The following is an 18,863-nucleotide window of genomic DNA, read 5'->3' as shown; positions in this document are numbered from 1 at the left end:
CCAAACAGTGTTCATCATAGCCACATGTACTAGCTGTACTAGTTAGACAAGGATCAGGGAGACCCAAGTTCAAAGCCCCATTTGTAATTAAACTTATTTGGAAAACTTAGGCCAGTCATATTGATTCATCGTAATGCACCTTGCAGTACTGTTGTGAGGAGAAAGCGGAGGAGGGGAGAGCAATGTAAACTGCCCTGTGTTCCTGGGGGAAGGGTGGGATAATGGATGCTTCCTAGGTATCAAAATAATGGTCATATCCAATAGTACTCCAAGCTGCGAATAAGATCCATGGGCAGGGACTGTAATCCTGCCTTGAATAGGTTGAATACAACTTCCACGATCAGTGGAGTGCACACGCCCACACACACACACACATACACTGCATCTCTATTTTGTTTGAATTAAATCCTAATCCAATGCATCAGTGACTCCAGTTTAAAGGTTTTTTTACTCCTGGATCAGAGAAACAGAACATACCAATGAGCCATATTTCAATTTTTGAATAAATAGTCTAGGGAATAACAGTCTTAAAAGTACATCTCAGTCCTCTACAGAATTGCTAATAATGTGTATTCATGTTGTCAACAGGAAGAGCTGGAGCTTGGATTTCAAAACTCAATTATATTTTCTTTGTCACCCCCAAACACATACAGAGGTAGAATAATTAAACAATACAACTGAACATTATGAAAGAGAGTAAGAGAAAAAGCAGATTGTTTAATTTAGGACAAAGCAAAGATGAGACAGAATGTCTCTTTAAAGAATTCCTGGTGCATTAGAGGCTTCTGGAGCTAATAGAGGTGAGGAATGCACAGTGTGGAAAACTGTCTGTTGGAGGATGTCTCTGTGTGGTCTCTTTGTTGGAGAGACAGTATGTGTGTGTGTGAAGGTAAACCTTTATGATCATCTGTATTTATGTATAAAGAAGGAAGGTATTGTGCTTAATGTCAAAGCCTGCATTTCTGCTCGGAAATGTATCAACTTTTTTGCCCAAGCCTGCAGCAATGCAAATATGAGTAGTTCAGCAACAATTAGCCAAAATGGCTTACAGTTAGATCACAAAATGGAATTATCAGAACTGGATGGGAAGAGACTAGATAAGGAAGCCAGGAGGAGGAGGGGGTGAGTGGTGAAACAGAAGTGAGAAATGTAACACCATTTCAAACATTTCCTCCAATTTCTAAACCGCCCACACATCAGTTAAGAGATGCAGCAGTACTGAAAACTAAGCAGCAGAGTGAAGTGAGCAGAACTCACATGCAAATCTAAACATACTCATTCTTCAACGTAAGCTTTTGGAATCAAACAGGGCAGTTTGGTCTCCTAAATGGAGCCCATATTACTTTCCGAGTAGTAGGTAGTTTACAGAATAAGAACCATAAACATTGGGCAGATGCTTGAAACAGCTCTGTTTTATAGTGGTTAGAGCATTGGACTAGAATCTCAGAGTACAAGTTCCCCCATGTCCAGGAAAATTATGTAGGCCACCTTGAGATCCTTGAGGCAAGATAGGATAAAATGTAATAACAGTACTCCCATTATTTAATGTACTGGCATTTTAAGCAGCATAGAAAGCAGAATAGTACAGTCTGCATTACAATCTGAATATAGACAAAGGCCATGCCTCCTTATTGCTCCTCCTGGGTCTAAATGCAGCCTTTGACTCAGTAGACCACGGCAGCTTCATTTATCTGAACAGGGTCCCTTGTAGGAACCACCTTGCACATGGGTGAAATAAACAGCTGCCTGTACACAGGCATTTTCTGTGGTGGCTCCTACCCTGTGGAACTGCCTGCCTGAGAAGGTCAGAGAGCCCCCACCCTCCTGACTTTCCACAAGCAATGCAAAGCTGAATTATTTAAAAAGGTTTTTTACTCAGGAGGGCTGTATTGTAGACTCGAGAGATGATCTCAAAGAGATGCTTGACTAAAAAGTTTGGAACTATAGACTTAACCACTATGTTGCCATATGTACTATCCGTTGCTTTAAGTATGTGCTCCTATGTACTACCTGTGCCTCAAGTATGAACCTACTGGATAGTTATATGTTGTCTAATGTCAGTCCAAGAATTGCTTATGCTCTGTTTCAGCATTGCTTCAACTCTTTATTGGATTCTTGTTAATGCTAGGTCTTTATGAACTTGTATTTATTTATCCTGTGGCATTGTTTAGGAAATACCTAGATATTGATTGTACTAATCTTACACTATGAAACCTGCCATGAGTCTCAGTGAGAAAGGTGGGCTAAAAATGACATAAATAATAATAATTATTATTTATTTAAAAGATTTTTACTCTGCCTTTCTCCAGTAAACCCAAAGCAGAATACAAAAACTGAAACCAATAAGACCAATAAAAAAACAAAATCATCTAAGTAATATGTACTGGACAAACACTTTTATGAATTTAGCCTTTGTAGACAAAATGTTCTTTAAAAGTTTGCCATAATTTCTAGAATTACAATAAAATGGAGACCTCCCTCCCATTTTCTGTAAGGGTGTTCTGTTGGTCACATGAACACATGAAGCTGCCTTATTCTGAATCAGATCACTGGTCCATCAAAATAAATATTAGCCAAGCTGACTGGCAATGGCTCTCCAAGATCTTAGGTAGAGGTCTTTCATATCACCTGATCTTTTCAACTGGAGATTGTGGGGATTGAACCTGGGACCTTCTGCAAAATTGATGTCCTATAACTAAAGCCTCAGCCCCTTCTGTATTCCACACTGAAGGAGCAAGCACCACAGAGAAAGCCTGCAGATCAGCAGAGCCTGATCTAACCTGCCAGCATGAGGGACAACCAACAGATCTTGACTGAAAACGTAGAATTGTTACACGAGTTCATGTGGGAAGAAACAGTCCTATAATATATTTTGAGAATTCCTTACCTTTGCAGTTGCCCTTGTACTCAATTCGTAGCTGAGGATCTTTACATTTTGCTCGCAGATATTCACACCTGGACAAAAAAGTCCTGCCATCTGAAGCACACAATGACTTCTGAGGTGATCCTGTGCAATCCTGGCTGCATTTTTGGTCCTTGTCTTGTTCCACTCTTAAAAACTTAAACAAGAAAACAAACAAACAAAATTACACTATGGAAAAGCACTACTAACTATCAAACTATCAGCTGCTTGTCACATAGAATGAAAGCTATTCTGTCCCCATGACCACCACCACCACCACCCCTGCAATCCTGGATGTGGATTTCTTCACAGTTTACAAGTAATACTGAATGACGGAAAAGAGCACAAAAACATAGCTTTAGCTTTCAAAGAGGCACATGGGCAATGGCTAGATAACATTCCAAGGAAGAATTCGTCTGGCCAGTTTCCATTTGTAATCCTAAACCAATATATAAATCATGGCCTGCAAGTGTTATCCCTTAGTTCAGAAGTCCTCAGCCTTTTTCAGCCTATGGGCACATTTGGAATTCTGACACTGTGGTGGCCGCAACCACACAATGGCTGCCTCAAAATGGCTGCTACAGCTTACCTTCAGTCACAGCACCCTAGCACAGAGCTGCCCCACTTCATCTTGCTAGGAGAAAAGGAGAACTGCTCCTAGGGCAACAAGCAAGCCCCAGGATTCAGACAGCATTTTCACAAGAAGAGTACTGCTGTGGCAAGGCCTGCTAGATATTTGGGACGCTGTTCCAGGCAAAGACTCTGGCCAAATCTACAGACCTGTCTGCACATTTTACCAGGGGGTTGTGAGTGGGACTGTACTCTGGGGTCACTGGTTACTGATCCAGTATTAATAACTTTGGAAATGTTTTCATAGTTGTGTTTAAATAAATTGCATTTATATTTGAATTGGTAAACATATTGAACCTGGTCCTTGGGACTCTGGGGGTTACACTTGTGCTGTGGAAGCAGCTTCTGCCCAAACATTCTTTTTCTTAAAAACCAAACAAACCTGGTAGACACCAGGAAAGGAGTTGTTGGGCACAATGGTACCCATGGGCACCACTTTGGGGATTTCATGTAATACCATTTTCAAAAATTTCAAGCCCATTTATAAGCTGGCCAAACCTTATTGATTCTGGTGTCCTGAATAGAGATGGGCACGATCCAAAAAAAAACACCAATTAAGCCGTTTGTGGATCCAGGCTGCTGCCGAACCCAGGCCACCGATTCTAACTGATCAAATTCCATTTCCGATTCGGAATCGGGAAGGCCAAAGCGGGAGGGCGCCCCGCTGTTTCCAGTGATATAGGAACGGTGGTTGTTAGCAGCGGCCGCCAGGCCCAGCGGACAGGGGGAGGCGGCAATGAGCCGCCTCCCTTCAGGGAGGGAGGGGACATTCACACACACACACACACAGACACACACACACACACACACACACACACACACTTAGAGTAGAGGGAGGGGAAAGTTTTTAACCCAGCAACGAGCCACCTCCCCTCACGGAGGAGACATTCCCAGGGCCGGATCTACGGTTGCCAGCACCCAGGGCAACCGTAGTCAGGCTCTTGCGTGTGCCAGCGTGCTCCTGGGTCGCCCCCACCCCCGCCCACGCAGCAAGCTGGCTGTCCCGGTGCGCTGCGGAGCTGGCGGCAGCGCGAGTGGCTTGGTGGCTGCCCGCGCCATTCACCTGCCCCGCAAGACAAAGGGCAGCTGGCTTGCCCGTGCGCCCCTTGTCCTTGGGCAAGGCAAATGGCGCAGGCAGCCTCCCAGCCTCCCGCACTGCCTTTTGCCTTTCCCCAGGACAAGGGGCAGCTGGCTTGCCCGCACATCGCTTGTCCTGGGGAAAGACGAATGGCCCGAGTGGCCTCCCGGCCTCCCGCGCTGCCTTTTGCCTTTCCGTTGTGCCCATGGCTTCAGAACACCCCCTTCCCCCTCCCTCCCCTGGGTTGCAGCTCCGTGGTTGGAAGGAAGCCTGCTAATCAAGGAAAGCTGGGCTTCCATTCGTGTTTCGAGGGCGACAGAAGGAGAGCAAACATAGCTCATTCCCCTGGCTCCGTTGCCCCGGGAATAAATTACTGGCACAAGAGTGTCTGCAATTTCAAACAGAAACTGATATATCCGATCAAGTACCGAACAAGCAAACCCCCGACTGCTGGATCGGTTGCCGTGGACGGAACCGATTAGCTGAGTCACGATGGCGTAAACGCCAAAATCAGGGTTTTTTTGAAATCGTAATCCAGATCGTGCCCATGTCTAGTCCTGAATATCGAATTAGGATTTCAACCGAAATATGCATGTTACACGTGCTAAAGTATGTTTAATATGGAAACACATTTCTTGTACATACTTTTCTGACACCATCTTGGAGAGGTCATGTTATTTTTTAAATGGATGTACATCAGCCATTTGAGTGTTAAGAAGAAGAATGGTATGTTAAGAATCTTAGTTATTACTACTTAGTTATTTTACTATATCTTTTGGCAGCATTTGATATGGTCGATTATGATCTTCTGACCTACCGCCTCGCTGACGTGAGAACTCAAGGGATAGCATTACAGTGGCTTGTCTCCTTTCTCCATGGTCGAGGACAGAGGGTGGCGCTAGGGGAGAAGTTGTCATCCCACTATCTACTAGTGTGTGGTGTGCCACAGGGGGCAATACTCTCCCCATTATTGTTCAACATCTGTATGTGCCCCCTCACCCAGCTGGTGTGAAGTTTCGGGCTTAGGTGTCATCAGTACGCTGATGACACCCATCTATACCTGTTGATGGAAGGATGGCCTGGATCAACCCCGGATGTCCTGGAGCATGCTTTTGAAGCTGTGGCTGGATGGTTGAGGCAGAGTCAACTGAAGTTAAACCCCTCGAAGATGGAGAGTTGTACTTGAGTTGCGGGAGTGTGGATTTGAAGCCCAGGCTTCCTACACTTGATGGGGTGGTGCTTACAACAGCTCTGAGAGTTAGGAGCCTGGGGGTGATCCTGGATGCCTCCTTGAAAATGGATGCCCAGGTCATGGTGGTTGCCAGGTCATCGTTCTTCCATCTCCGACAGACCAGACAACTTGCCCCCTATCTTTCAACCCGCGACTTAACTTCAGTGGTCCAGGCAATGGTCACCTAAAGGTTAAACTACTGTAACATGATCTACGGAGGGCTTCCCTTGAACTTAATCTGGCGGTTACAACTGGTCCAAAATGCGGTGGCGAGTGTCATCACTGTAGTGCCTTCTAATGTACATGTTACACTGGTATGGCACCAGCTGCATTGGTTACCGGTGGAGTACTGGATCAGATTCAAGGTTTTGGTATTAACCTATAAAGCCCTATGCAGACTGGGACCAGTGTATCTGCAGGATTGCCTCTCCCTATATGAGCCCCAGAGGACATGTCGATCTAGCAACAAACAGCTGTTAATGGTCCTTGGCCCCAGAGAGGCCCACCTAGCATCCATCAGGGCCAGGGCCTTTTTGGTCCTGCATCCAACCTGGTGGAATGCTCTGCCTAAAGACATTAGGGCCTGGCTAGATTTGTTATCCTTCCACCGGGCCTGCAAGATGGATCTGTTCCGGCAGGCGTATGGTTGACGCTGGTTGAGCCACCCCACCGGCCAACTAGAGGAAAACACACACCCCTACCCACTCAGCCTGTTAAATACTTTGGAGATGGTTGGGTGGTGGTTATTGGAGAAATCTGCTGCGGTGTGTTTTAAATATTTATGTGGTTTTACTGGTTTTAAAGTTATATGTATTTTAAATTATTATACTGATTGTAATCCACCCTGAGCCTGCTGATGCGGGGAGGGCAGAATATAAATTGAATTAAATAAATAAATATTACAGCAGACCAGTTCCTTCCTACTGAATGGTTTTCAGAAGTGTGTTGAAGGAGAAAAGAGAATTATTTCACAGTGATCAGCAATTTGGAGGGGTTTGAGGCAAAGAGAATTCACAGTAATAGGCAATTTGTTTGGGCTTTTGTGGGGGCTAGGGGGGTCATTAAAATTTAAAAGTACCTTTCAGGCAAAACATCCCCCTAGCCCCCCCAAAAGCCTCAGAATTGAGAAAGACAATTGCAAATGCTGAAACAAATATAAAAATGTGATCAGTTTTGAAGCCATATTACACAGCCACACCTGTGCTCAAAATTTATTTTCCACTCAACAGAGTAGATGTCATTCTCATTCAGATTTGCAGACAAACTTCTTTATCATTTCACTGTTTTAAATAACAAATAAAGTATGACAGGCATGCAGTTACGAGTAGATAATCATCCAGGAAGCACAAAGGAAAGCTCTTAAAGAATGCCATAAACCAGCTGAAATGTTGCCAGAGTTTACAGAGTGTTCAGTACTTCTCAATTGCTACTAAATCTGCACATACAAAATCTGTAACAACTATTTTCTTATCATGTACCTAGCATTTATTATTTCTAACTCTCTCCTGTAATACTATATCTTGATGCCACCAAGAGCAGTTAATAGGCAATATATTCAGAACAGACAAAAGGAGGTGCTTCTTTACTCAATGATTAATTAGATTGCGGAATTCAGGTCCACTGAATGTCGTGATAGCCCTAAGCATAGAAGGAATTAAAAAGCAATTGGAAAGATTCAGGGAGAAGAAGTTTAGCTGAGCTTTGCCCAACAGCATCTAAAACACTGGTGGGAGCTTTGTTCTGTATCTGTTCACTAAAAGCTATAAAATGAGACAATGCAGATAACCTCTAAATAGAGATATAAAACTCAAGTGTATTGGAGGGTTAAAGTCCTCACTAGGCTTGCCATCCTCAAGGAGGAGACTGAGCTTTTCATGAAATTACAACAAATCTGTTGGAGACCCGCCCCAGCAGGGCGCTCTGCCAGCAGATGATTCCTCCTCTGAGGAGGAGGGGCTGGAACAGCCAGCGCGAGATGCACCCCCAGCCCCTGAAGCTCCAGATGGCAACCAGCAACCCAGCCCCTCAGCGCAGGATAGTGGAGGTGAGGGGGTGCATGGATAGGAGGCGGAAATAGCGCCTCGGAAGACCAAGTCCGGCGAGCCAGCAGCGAGGCGGAAGGCTCATGCATAGGGATGTGCGTTTCGGCTCTCCGAATCCCGAAAGAAAGCCGAAAGAAACGTCTTTCGGGTTATTTCGGGTTATCCTAAATGTTTCGGGGAAAGCCGAAACGTTTCGGGTTATCCGAAACAAAACAAGCCGAAACGTTTCGGCTTGTTTCGGCTTTCTTTCGGCATTCAAGAATCGCCATTTTGTTTTTGCTAGGCGTTTGCCTTAGCAAGCGTCTAGCAAAATCCTGCTGGAAGCTAAGGCTTCCTGCAGGCTCTTCGAAGAGGGGAGGGGGGGAGAAGGAGTGAATCACTCACTCCTTCTGTCACCCCCCACCCCTCTTGCAAAGGAGGATAGGGAATCCTGTGCTTTGCCTTGCAAATGCAAGGTGCATTGCTGCTAGCATTGCACTTTGCATTTGCAAAGCAGTGGAAGCAGAGATTCCCGCCAAAATTAACAGGTAGGGGAGGGGAGCAGGAGGAGGGTGACTGTTGGAGTGTGGGTGGGGAAAGGCAGGGGAGGGGGGACTTTAGGAGTCACCAATCCCACTGCTGCATCCTTCTGCCAGCCAATAGATTTAAATCTTTGGCTGAGGCTGCAGCAGGGGATTTAAATTTGGGGCCAGACTGGTCTGGAACACTTCTGTTGCTGCTGCTGACCGAGAGAGAAGAGAGACTGCACCTGGAGGACATCTGCCTGGAGGATCAACTGTGCTGGACATCCTGAGAGGAGACCTGGTAGGCGTTTTTAAATTTTTGTAATTTTTTTGATGCTGGGCAATGTGCTGCTGTGGCCTGCCTCTGCAAAACGGTGTTTCAGTTAAGTCTTGGCATGGCCTGGGGGACAGGTTGGGCAGACAATGTTTGGGGGTGGGGGGGTTCAGCATTGGTTGTTGTGCTTGCCTTCTTTAATGTTTACTTTGTCATGCTTGAGTGTGGGGTGGGCTTGATCTACTATTTCCCAGGAATAAAAAATGAGTGTCCCAGCTTTGGGCCTACACAGGCCAGAAGCTCTGCTGGGTGGCTTTGGTGCCTTTCTTCTGGCTAGCTCTCACAATTATGCTTCACAAACTGAATTGGTGAGGGGTTGCTTTGCTGTGTCTGGCCCCCTTCTCCCAAGGCTTCCCACCAGGCTCTTGAACAAGTGTGCCAGCCTCTGGCCCACACACAGGCCTGCTGCTCTGGCTTTGGTCACCCCTCTGGTAGCTGGCCTGGCACTCACAGTTATGCTTCATAAACTGGGATGGTGTGAGGTTCTGTGTTTGGTCCCCTGCTTCCAAGGCTTCCCACCAGGCTCTTGAACAAGTGTGCCAGCCTCTGGCCCACACACAGGCCTGCTGCTCCAGCTTTGGTCACCCCTCTGGTAGCTGGCCTGGCACTCACAGTTATGCTTCACAAGCTGGAATGGTGTGGGCTTGTTTTTCTGTGTTTGGTCCCCTGCTTCCAAGGCTTCCCACCAGGCTCTTGAACAAGTGTGCCAGCCTCTGGCCCACACACAGGCCTGCTGCTCCGGCTTTGGTCACCCCTCTGGTAGCTGGCCTGGCACTCACAGTTATGCTTCACAAGCTGGAATGGTGTGGGCTTGTTTTTCTGTTTGGTCCCCTGCTTCCAAGGCTTCCCACCAGGCTCCTGAACAAGTGTGCCAGCCTCTGGCCCACACACAGGCCTGCTGCTCTGGCTTTGGTCACCCCTCTGGTAGCTGGCCTGGCACTCACAGTTATGCTTCACAAACTGGAATGGTGTGAGGTTGTTTTTCTGTGTTTGGTCCCCTGCTTCCAAGGCTTCCCACCATGCTCCTGAACAAGTGTGCCAGCCTCTGGCCCACACACAGGCCTGCTGCTCTGGCTTTGGTCACCCCCTCTGGTAGCTGGCCTGGCACTCACAGTTATGCTTCACAAACTGGAATGGTGTGAGGTTGTTTTTCTGTGTTTGGTCCCCTGCTTCCAAGGCTTCCCACCGTGCTCCTGAACAAGTGTGCCAGCCTTTGGCCCACACACAGGCCTGCTGCTCTGGCTTTGGTCACCCCCTCTGGTAGCTGGCCTGGCACTCACAGTTATGCTTCACAAACAGGTTGTTTACTGTTCGTGGACCTCTTCTGGACTGGACTGCACTTGGTGGACATCGGCCTGCAGATCTCTGCGTGGAGGATCAACTTTGCTGCTGGACATCTGGAGAGGAGGACTGGTAGGGTTGTTGAAAAAATGGTTTTTTGAACTTATGTCTGCTGCTGTGGCAATCTGCTAGCATATGCTTTAGTTTGGTCTTTATGGCTTGGGCTAGGGGGGGCATTTTCTAGTTGGGCAACAGGGCATTGTTTGAGGGTTGGGGGGGTCAGCATTGATTGCCGTGCTTGCTTTCTTTGATGTTTCCTTTGTCATGTTTGAGTGTGGGGTGGGCTTGATCTACTGTTTCCCAGGACAAAAAATTAGTGTGCCAGCTTTGGGCCTACACAGGCCAGAAGCTCTGCTGGGTGGATGTGTTTTGTTTTACCACTGGTTGGCCCTAGCCTTTTGGGGGGGGTGGCCTTGACTTGACTTGTAGATCGGGGCCTTGACTTTTGGGGGTTGCGTGTGCGGTGTGTGGTATTGACTCTGTTAACATTTCCAACTTTCTTGACAGCATCGCGGAGGAGAGGAGGACCAGCTGCAAGACCGCCTGAACATTGCTGGACTGCAGGACTGGTGGTGGTGAGCGAGTCCGGGTTCATATTTGGGTGGGCTTAGGGGTGGGTTCTTGCTAGCTTGGGAGGGGGGAGGCTCATCTTCAGACCACCACATCCACACCCCACACCGACACACCACAGAAACATTGTTCCCACTAAATAGTGTCTTAGGTAGGTAGGCCAGTTGGTAGGTGAAGTGGCTAATTGCCCTCAACGTAATCAATAGGGAAACCAAGCATAGTTTTTTTAAAAAATTAAATAGGGACTCAGCAGGAAAAGCATTAGTGAGTGAGAGTTAGGATTGAATTCTATATATATACACATTTGGAATAGCTGTCAATAGGCTTCCCATTAGTGCCCCCATAACTAGGGTTCTACTGCCCATCTCTGGCACCCGTGGTGTTGCCAGGCCAGCCCGGGCATACTAGTGTGTGAGTGTCTAAGGCTGTGTCACCTGTTATTGAGGTTTAGGGCCAGCTCAATTCCGGAGGAATTCAGCTGTTTGGCAGGCACAGGTTCCCCGACATAAATAGGGTCGCTTAAAAAAGGCACTTGATTGTTCATCTCCAAGTCACAGAGCCACTAGAAACACAGATTTATAGCAGGTAACTTAGGTCTCGAAAACAAAGTTGACCTTTGTTTTCCCAAGCTTTTCTGATTAGTTAGGGTAGATTTCGGGAGGGGAAAGTATGTCAGAGAGGAAAGCAGAGAGGGGACCCGGGGGAAAGGTTAGGGAGAAATCTAGACGGGAGGAGGGGAGGGAGAGGGGGACTGCTGCGGCAGCCCCCCCATCTGAGCGGAGGAGGCCCTCCCCTGCGCTGCTGCCGTTCACCAGCCTGGCTTCTGGTGACAGGAAGAGGGTGCACAAGGCTCTCTTTCCTGAGGCAGCTGCTGGAGGGCCACCCCCAACCCAGGTGTCTCAGGCAGGGGCTGGCACTGGGCAGGGGCCTGCTGCTGAGGATCCTCCTCCTCCAGTGGTTGCAAGCCAGCTGCTGGAGGAGGGGCAGCATGTGGTGTCTCCTGGGATAGACGTGGGGCATGTGACTTTTCCATCCCTCACGATCACCCCAGGAACCTGGAGGATGTTGGAGGAACTGCCCGTGAGACCCCCCCCCCCCCGGGGGCGGTCCACCCCAGTTTCCTCTGAGGCCAGCAGCAGGCCTCTCACGGCTGTGCAGGAGGGGAGGATGCAGGAGGAAGAGGCAGAGACTGTGGTGGAAGAGCCCACATCTCTGCCCCTTCAGCCTTGTCCATCCCCACCTGCCCGGCCGAGAGTGGGACACGGTGTGTCTGGCCAGAGCACCTCACAGGAGGTGCCTCAGGGTGGTCCCGAAAGCGCTTCTCCTGGGAAGCGTGGGATGCCCTTTTCCTGGGAAGCGTGGGATGCCCTTTTCCTCCGAAATCTGGAAGCACTTCCAGACAACGGAGGATCCCCGAGCAGCCCAGTGCCTGCATTGTAGGCAGCGCGTCAGCCGTGGCAGAGATGTGCGGCATCTCTCCACATCTGGGATGAGGTACCATCTGAAGAGGCACCACCAGGCGGTGCTTCTCGGGAGGAGGGTTCAAGTGGCGTCGCACGGCCGCCAGCTAGGGGGGCATGTCCAGAAAATTTTATCTCTGATGGCTTCTTTCCAAATGCAGACTGCCTAGGCCTGGAGATCTCCCAGAATTATAAATGAACTACAGACTACAGAGATCAGTTTCCTTAGCGAAAATGGCTACTTTTGAGGGTGGACTCTATGGTATTATACCCATGGAGGTCCCTCCTCTACCCAAACCCCACCATTTCCAGGCTTCATCCTGAAATCCTCAGGAATTTTGCAACCTAGGGTTGGTCACCCTAATTTCACCTCTTGATTCTGCAGTCAACAAATGACAAAGACACATGTGCGGACAAGATCACTAATTTATCGCATCTCCATGTTGGGATTTGCCCTGGGCTGGTTTGAATTGTTTTTCATAGAACGGACTCAAAGGGTTGCTGTCGGAGATCAGCTTTCTCCAGAATGGGAACTATCTTGCGTGGTTCTGCAGTGCACAATCTTATCTCCCATGTTATTCAACTTCTATGTAAAACCTTTAGGAGAACTCATTCACAACTATGGAGTTGGATGTCATCAATATGCAGATGATACCCAACTCTATATCTCACTATCCAGGTTCCCACAGGATGCAGTAGAAATCTTAGATCGCTGCCTGACAGCCGTGGTCCATGCTATAGTAACTTCAAAACTTGACTATTGTAATGCATTACACACTGGTCTCCCACCTAAGTTAACTAGGAGGCTCCAATTGGTGCAAAATGCTGCAGCTCGACTGTTAGCAGGAGCGAGCAGCAGCATGAACATCACTCCCATCCTACAGTCACTCCATTGGCTACCTATCAGTTACCATGCTTAATTCAAGGTTTTGGTTATTACATACAAATTTCTTCACAGCCTTGGCCCAACATACCTACGGGACCACTTCCTTCCCTACATCCCTCCACAGCAGCTTAGCTCATCTCTTGCAGGTGCCAGCTTGCACATGGGCAAAATCAACAGCTGCTTGTACATGGGCTTTCTCTGTGGTTGCCCCTACCCTGCGAAACAGTCTGCCTGAGGAGGTCAGGAGAGACCCCACTTGCCTGGTTTCCACAAACTATGCAAAACTGAATTATTCAAAAAGGCTTTTTACTCCGATAGGAGAGCGGTATTGTAGGGATGCCTCACTAATGAGTTAGCCTTACATATTATCTGTTGCTCTAAATAGGTACTCTATGTACTACCTGTGCTTCATGTTGTCTAATGTCAGCCCGAGAATTGATTATCTTCTGTTTCAGCATTTCTTCAACTCTGTATTGAATCCTTCCTTATGCTATGTCTTTGTAAACTTGTATTTATTTATCCTATGGCATTGTTTATGAAAATGTCCTTGACACTGTATGGAAATGTCCTTGATACTGATTGTATTAATCTTACACTATGTAATTCATCTTGAAGCTCAGTGAGAAAGGCGGACAATAAATAAATAAATAAATAAATAAATAAATAAATAAATAAATAAATAAATAAATAAATAAATAAATGTTAATATCAAATCCACTACAACCAACCTGTATCATAATCGTTCCTCAGAATGGTTTCCATCCATATGCAGAGTGATAACGCTATAGGATTCTGATCGGAGTCTGACTCTGTGTCACTGTAGCAGTAATGCCAGTGAACAATACTTCAATGCCACATTCCCCTGAAAGAAGAATCTTGTTTGCCATTTAGCTTCAATTTTTATAGAATCACAGAATCACAAGATTGGAAGGGACCTATAGGGTCATCTAGTTCAACTATCTGCAAAATGTAGGAAATTCCCAAATACCTCCCTCCCATACACAGTGACCCCTTACTCCATGCCCAGATGGCAAAACTCCATCAGGATCCCTAGCTAAACTGGTCTGGGGAATATTGCTACCTGACCCCGAGGGTTTTGATAAGCCTTACCCTAAGCATGTAAGAAGAGGCTCTCCACCTTCTGAGGAAGCCTGTTCCAATGAGGGACTGCTCTAACTATAAGGAAGTTCTTCTTAATGTATAGCCAAAAACTATTTTGATTTAATTTCAACCTGTTGGTTCTGGTCCGACTTTCTGGGGGAGTGCAAAACAATTTCACACCACCCTCTATATAACAGCCCTTCAAGTACTTGAAGATGGTTATCATATCATCTCTCATTTGTTTCCTCTCCAAGCTAAATACATCGAGATCCAGGGATTTTTTTTACCCAGAGACTCTTAATCGAACTTCCATGTTCAGATACATGTATTTCATCACAAGTATATATCTCTAGGGATGTGTGCTTTGGGTTTCTGATCCAAGTTTTTAACCCAAATTGAGCCTGATTTGGAAAGATTCAGGATTCCCGAATTGGCCCCAGCATTGCTGAGCTGATTCGGGAATTCCAAAGCAAAGCATTCCAAAGTGATTCATATCACTTTCGGAAGCTTCAGGCAAAGGGGCAGCAGCCAAGCCTGCAGGCCTTTCCTAGCTGTTTGCATTGCAGTATTCTGCAGTATTATTTGGAGTATTCTTCTTTCCCCTCCTAAATCATGGCCTTCAACAGGAAGAACTGATGAAAACACAACCTGTGCTTCCCCGTCCTTAATCTTTTTGCCCAGAGCCACATAGTCTCTTTTAATGCATTCTGTTTTTCATTTTTTTTAATAGATTTTATTGGATGAGGTGATATAAAATAGTTGGTTAATACATACATCTTATCCAAATTAAACCTTTCTAAATATATGACCCCACCCCTCCCCTCCCCCTATTCTCAGTTGACTTCCAACAACACTCGAACCCCCCATTTATTCATAGAGATTATTATTACACTATATTGCAATTATATTATATTAACCATGGTAAAGATCTTAATATATATTCCCTTCGATAAAGTCTTATTTAATAAAGTTTAAAATCCCTCCAAAGACCACAGTTGTCCTTTAACATCGCATTTCTTTTCCAAATATTTCTTGAACTTCTTCCAATCTTCCAAGAAAGTTTATGGATCTTGCTCTTTCAGATTTCTAGTTAATTTGTCCATTTCGGCCATGTACAACAGCTTCCTTGTCCATTCTTCAGTATTCGGTACTTCTTCTTTTTTCCAATATTGAGCATATAAAATTCTTGCTGCTACTATCATATAATATAACAATATCTTATCATTTCTATTGACCTCTTCTAAATGTAAAGATAACAATAACATTTCTGGATTTTTAGCAACATTATATTATAATATCAAAGACATTTCAGCACATATTCTAGACCAGAAGTCTCTAGCCTTTTGGCAAGTCCACCACATATGAAATAGAGAACCTTCATGCTCCTTACATTTCCAACATTTATTCGATAACTGTTTGTTAGCTATAGCTAATTTTTTCAGTGTTAAGTACAATCTAGACAGCATTTTATAACCGTTCTCTTTAATACTGGTACAAGTTGATATTTTTAAGGTATTTTTCCATAATTGTTCCCATGCTTCCATCGCTATTTCCTTATTACAATTTATGGCCCACTTTACCATTTGCACCTTGACTGTTTCATCTTCTGTAAACCGCTTCAATAACAACTTATACATTTTAGATATTGCTTTACTATTATCCCCCAATAATAGCTCCTCTAGTTCTGAATTTTTAATTCTAAAACCATTCTTTCTATGTTCTGAATCAAATAAATCTTTAATTTGTCTATATTGTAACCAACCATATTTAAATGGCAACTCTTCGTTTCGCTTAAGTTTCAACCCATCATTGTCTAATACTGTTAATTCTTTGAGGGTAAGCCATTCCTTTCCCTGATATTCCATATTTGGGTTAATTACTTCAGCTGGAACAATCCAAAGTGGTTTCTTTAGTTCTATAAATTTCTTGTACTTGAGCCAAGTTGACAATAGATTCCTTCTAAGGTAGTGGTGCTGAAACATTGCATCCATTTTGTACTTTTCATACCACATGTATGCATGCCATCCAAATAATTTATTATATCCTTCCAATGTTAATAACTTGTGATTGGTCAAAGACACTCATTCTTTTAGCCACACCAAACATATCGCTTCATGATAAAGTCTTAGATCAGGTAACTGCATTCCTCCTCTTTCCTTAGCGTCACAAAGAACTTTCATCTTAACTCTTGGTTTCTTTCCTGCCCAGACAAATTCTGATATTTTCCTCTTCCATTTTTCAAATTGTTTCTTATCTTTCACAATTGGAATTGTTTGCATTAAAAACATCATTCTGGGCAGTACATTAATTTTGATTGTGGCAATTCGGCCTAACCACGACTAATTTAATTTATTCCATTTTATCATGTCTCTTTCAATTTGAACCCAGAGCTTTTCGTAATTATTCTTAAACAAGTCTATAATCTTAGCTGTCAGCTCTATCTCCAAATATTTAGTCCTATGTACCACTTCGCAGTTTGTTAATTCATTTAGTTCTTGTTGTTTCTTCTTAGTCATATTTTTGGTCATTATTTTTGACTTTTTTATTTATGTAAAATCCCGCCAAGTCTCCAAACTCCTTTATTTTGTCCAGCAGTCTTGGCAGGGTTTGTAGAGGGTCTTCCACTATAAACATCACATCGTCTTCAAATGCTTTCAATTTGTAGGAGGATCCTTTTATTTTTATTCCTTTTATACTATCATCTTCTCTAATCCTCCTCAATAATACTTCTAAGACCATCACAAACAAAAGCGGCGATAGTGGACATCCTTGTCTGGTTCCTTTCCTTATTTCCAACTTCTCTGTCAGGTCGTCATTGACACATATTACTGCCCTTTATAAGTTATAAATTGTTTCCACTGCTTGTATAAATTCATTACCTAGATCCATCTTCTCCATAGTTGCGACCATAAAGTCCCAGTTCAAATTGTCAAAGGCCTTCTCTGCGTCCGCAAAGAATAGGCCAACTTCCTTATCAGGTCGCTTGTAATATTCAATAGCATTTATCACTACTCTCAAATTGTCTTTTAATTGCCTGTTTGGTAAGAATCCGGCCTGATCTTCATCTATAAAGTCCATTAACCATATTTTGAGCCTCTCCACCAGTATTCTTGCCATTATTTTGTAATCATTGTTTATGAGCGATATGGGTCTGTAATTTTTCAACTCTGTCAAATCTTGACTTTCTTTTGGGATCAGTGCAATACTAGCTTGATTCCATGTACCTGGGAGACCCTTTCCTTGAAGCATATCGTTCATTACATTTTTTAAAATCGGTACTAGGTCCTCCTTCATTACTTTATAAAATTTAGCTGTGATCCCATCAGGTCCTGGTGCTTTCCCAATCTTAGCCGCTTCAATAGTCTGTATAACTTCTTCTTCTGTTATTGGAGCATTCAGTCTCTGTTTCATCTTTTCTGGTATCTTTCTTTAAATACCCATCTATCTCTTGTACATTCACAGATTTCTTTTGAAATAATTTAGCGTAGTATTTAAAGAACGCACACTTAATTAATTGATGACCTTTCAATTCTTTACCATCCTCCATTATTGTATTAATAATTTTCATTTCCTTCCTTTTTTCAGTTGCCAGGCTAGATACTTTCCTGCTTTATTTGCTCCTTCAAATGACTTCTGCTTTAATGTCTTTAACTTCCATTCTAGCTCTTTATTACTAATGGCTGTTATTTGATCCTGTAGTATTTTGATATCCTGTATAATCGACTTTTTCCCTGGTCTTTTCTTCAATTGTTGTTCTTTTTTATATATTTTTTCTTGTATTTCTTGCCATTTCTCCTGCTTTCTTTTCTTATCCTTACTATTAAGTAAAATTAAGTTTCCTCTCATTACAGCCTTATAGGTATCCCATACCATCTGTGTTGAAACTTCAGTGTTATTATTTGTTTAAAAAAAATGCTTAGTTTCTTCTTTCAAATACTTCAAATTTTCCTGGTTTTGTAATAAATCCTCATTTATTCTCCATCTAAATTTTCTTTGACCCATTGTCCATTTCCATAACATTGGATTGTGGTCTGCGCTCACCTTCGGTAAAATGTCCACTTTTTTAGTCAATAAAGTCAAATCTTTTGTTGCCCAAATCATGTCAATATGTGAAAATGATAAGTGCCTTGCGGAGTAGTATGTAAATTCAGTACTTTTCGGATTTTCTTTTCTCCATACATCTTCCAAATGTTCTTGTTGAACTAATTCAAAAAAAGTTTTTGGTAACTTCCCTGATTTTTTAATGGTTGCTTTTGATTTTTTGTCTAATTGCAAGTCCACCACACCATTAAAATCTCCAACCAATATCATCTGATCAAATACATCCTGATCTAATTTATTCAATACGTCTTTGAAAAATTGGCCTTTTGCTCCATTTGATGCATAGAGAGCTATTACCAATATTTTTTTCGCATTTATATTTATTTCCACGGCCACATATCTTCCATCTTGATCCTGAAAAATTAATTTTGATTCTACAGCCTCATTTACATAGATCACTACTCCTTTCTTTTGTTTAGATGCTGATATATATTCTTTACCCAATTGTTTGTTTTTTAAATATTTTATATCTTTATCTTTAATATGTGTCTCTTGTAGACATACTATATTACAATTTTTCTTCTTTAGCCAATGAAAAATTGTCTTTCTCTTTTGAGGTGAGTTTAGTCCATTCACGTTCCACGATATTAATTTGTACTCCATATTTTACATTTTTAATAATCCAGGAAAGTCCTCTGCATTTTCCTGTAAAAATTTTTCCATTTGCTCCTTTGTTTTGATGAT

The 18,863-nt window shown here is 43.9% G+C and overlaps 1 protein-coding gene across 2 annotated transcripts in view; it reads right to left on the bottom strand.

Moving 5' to 3' along the window:
- Positions 1–18,863, bottom strand: part of SMOC2 (SPARC related modular calcium binding 2) — a 234,841-nt gene that overhangs the window by 156,889 nt on the left and 59,089 nt on the right. For both annotated transcript variants that reach the window (XM_054971059.1, XM_054971135.1), the window contains exon 2: positions 2,888–3,059. In XM_054971059.1, the coding sequence (XP_054827034.1) occupies positions 2,888–3,059 (172 nt within the window). The remainder of the gene's footprint in view (positions 1–2,887; positions 3,060–18,863) is intronic.

Source organism: Eublepharis macularius, chromosome 1, assembly GCF_028583425.1.
Source record: "Eublepharis macularius isolate TG4126 chromosome 1, MPM_Emac_v1.0, whole genome shotgun sequence".
NCBI lineage: Eukaryota > Metazoa > Chordata > Lepidosauria > Squamata > Eublepharidae > Eublepharis > Eublepharis macularius.
The sequence above is the reverse complement of the archived record's forward strand: the minus strand, read 5'-3'. Positions and strand labels throughout refer to the sequence as shown.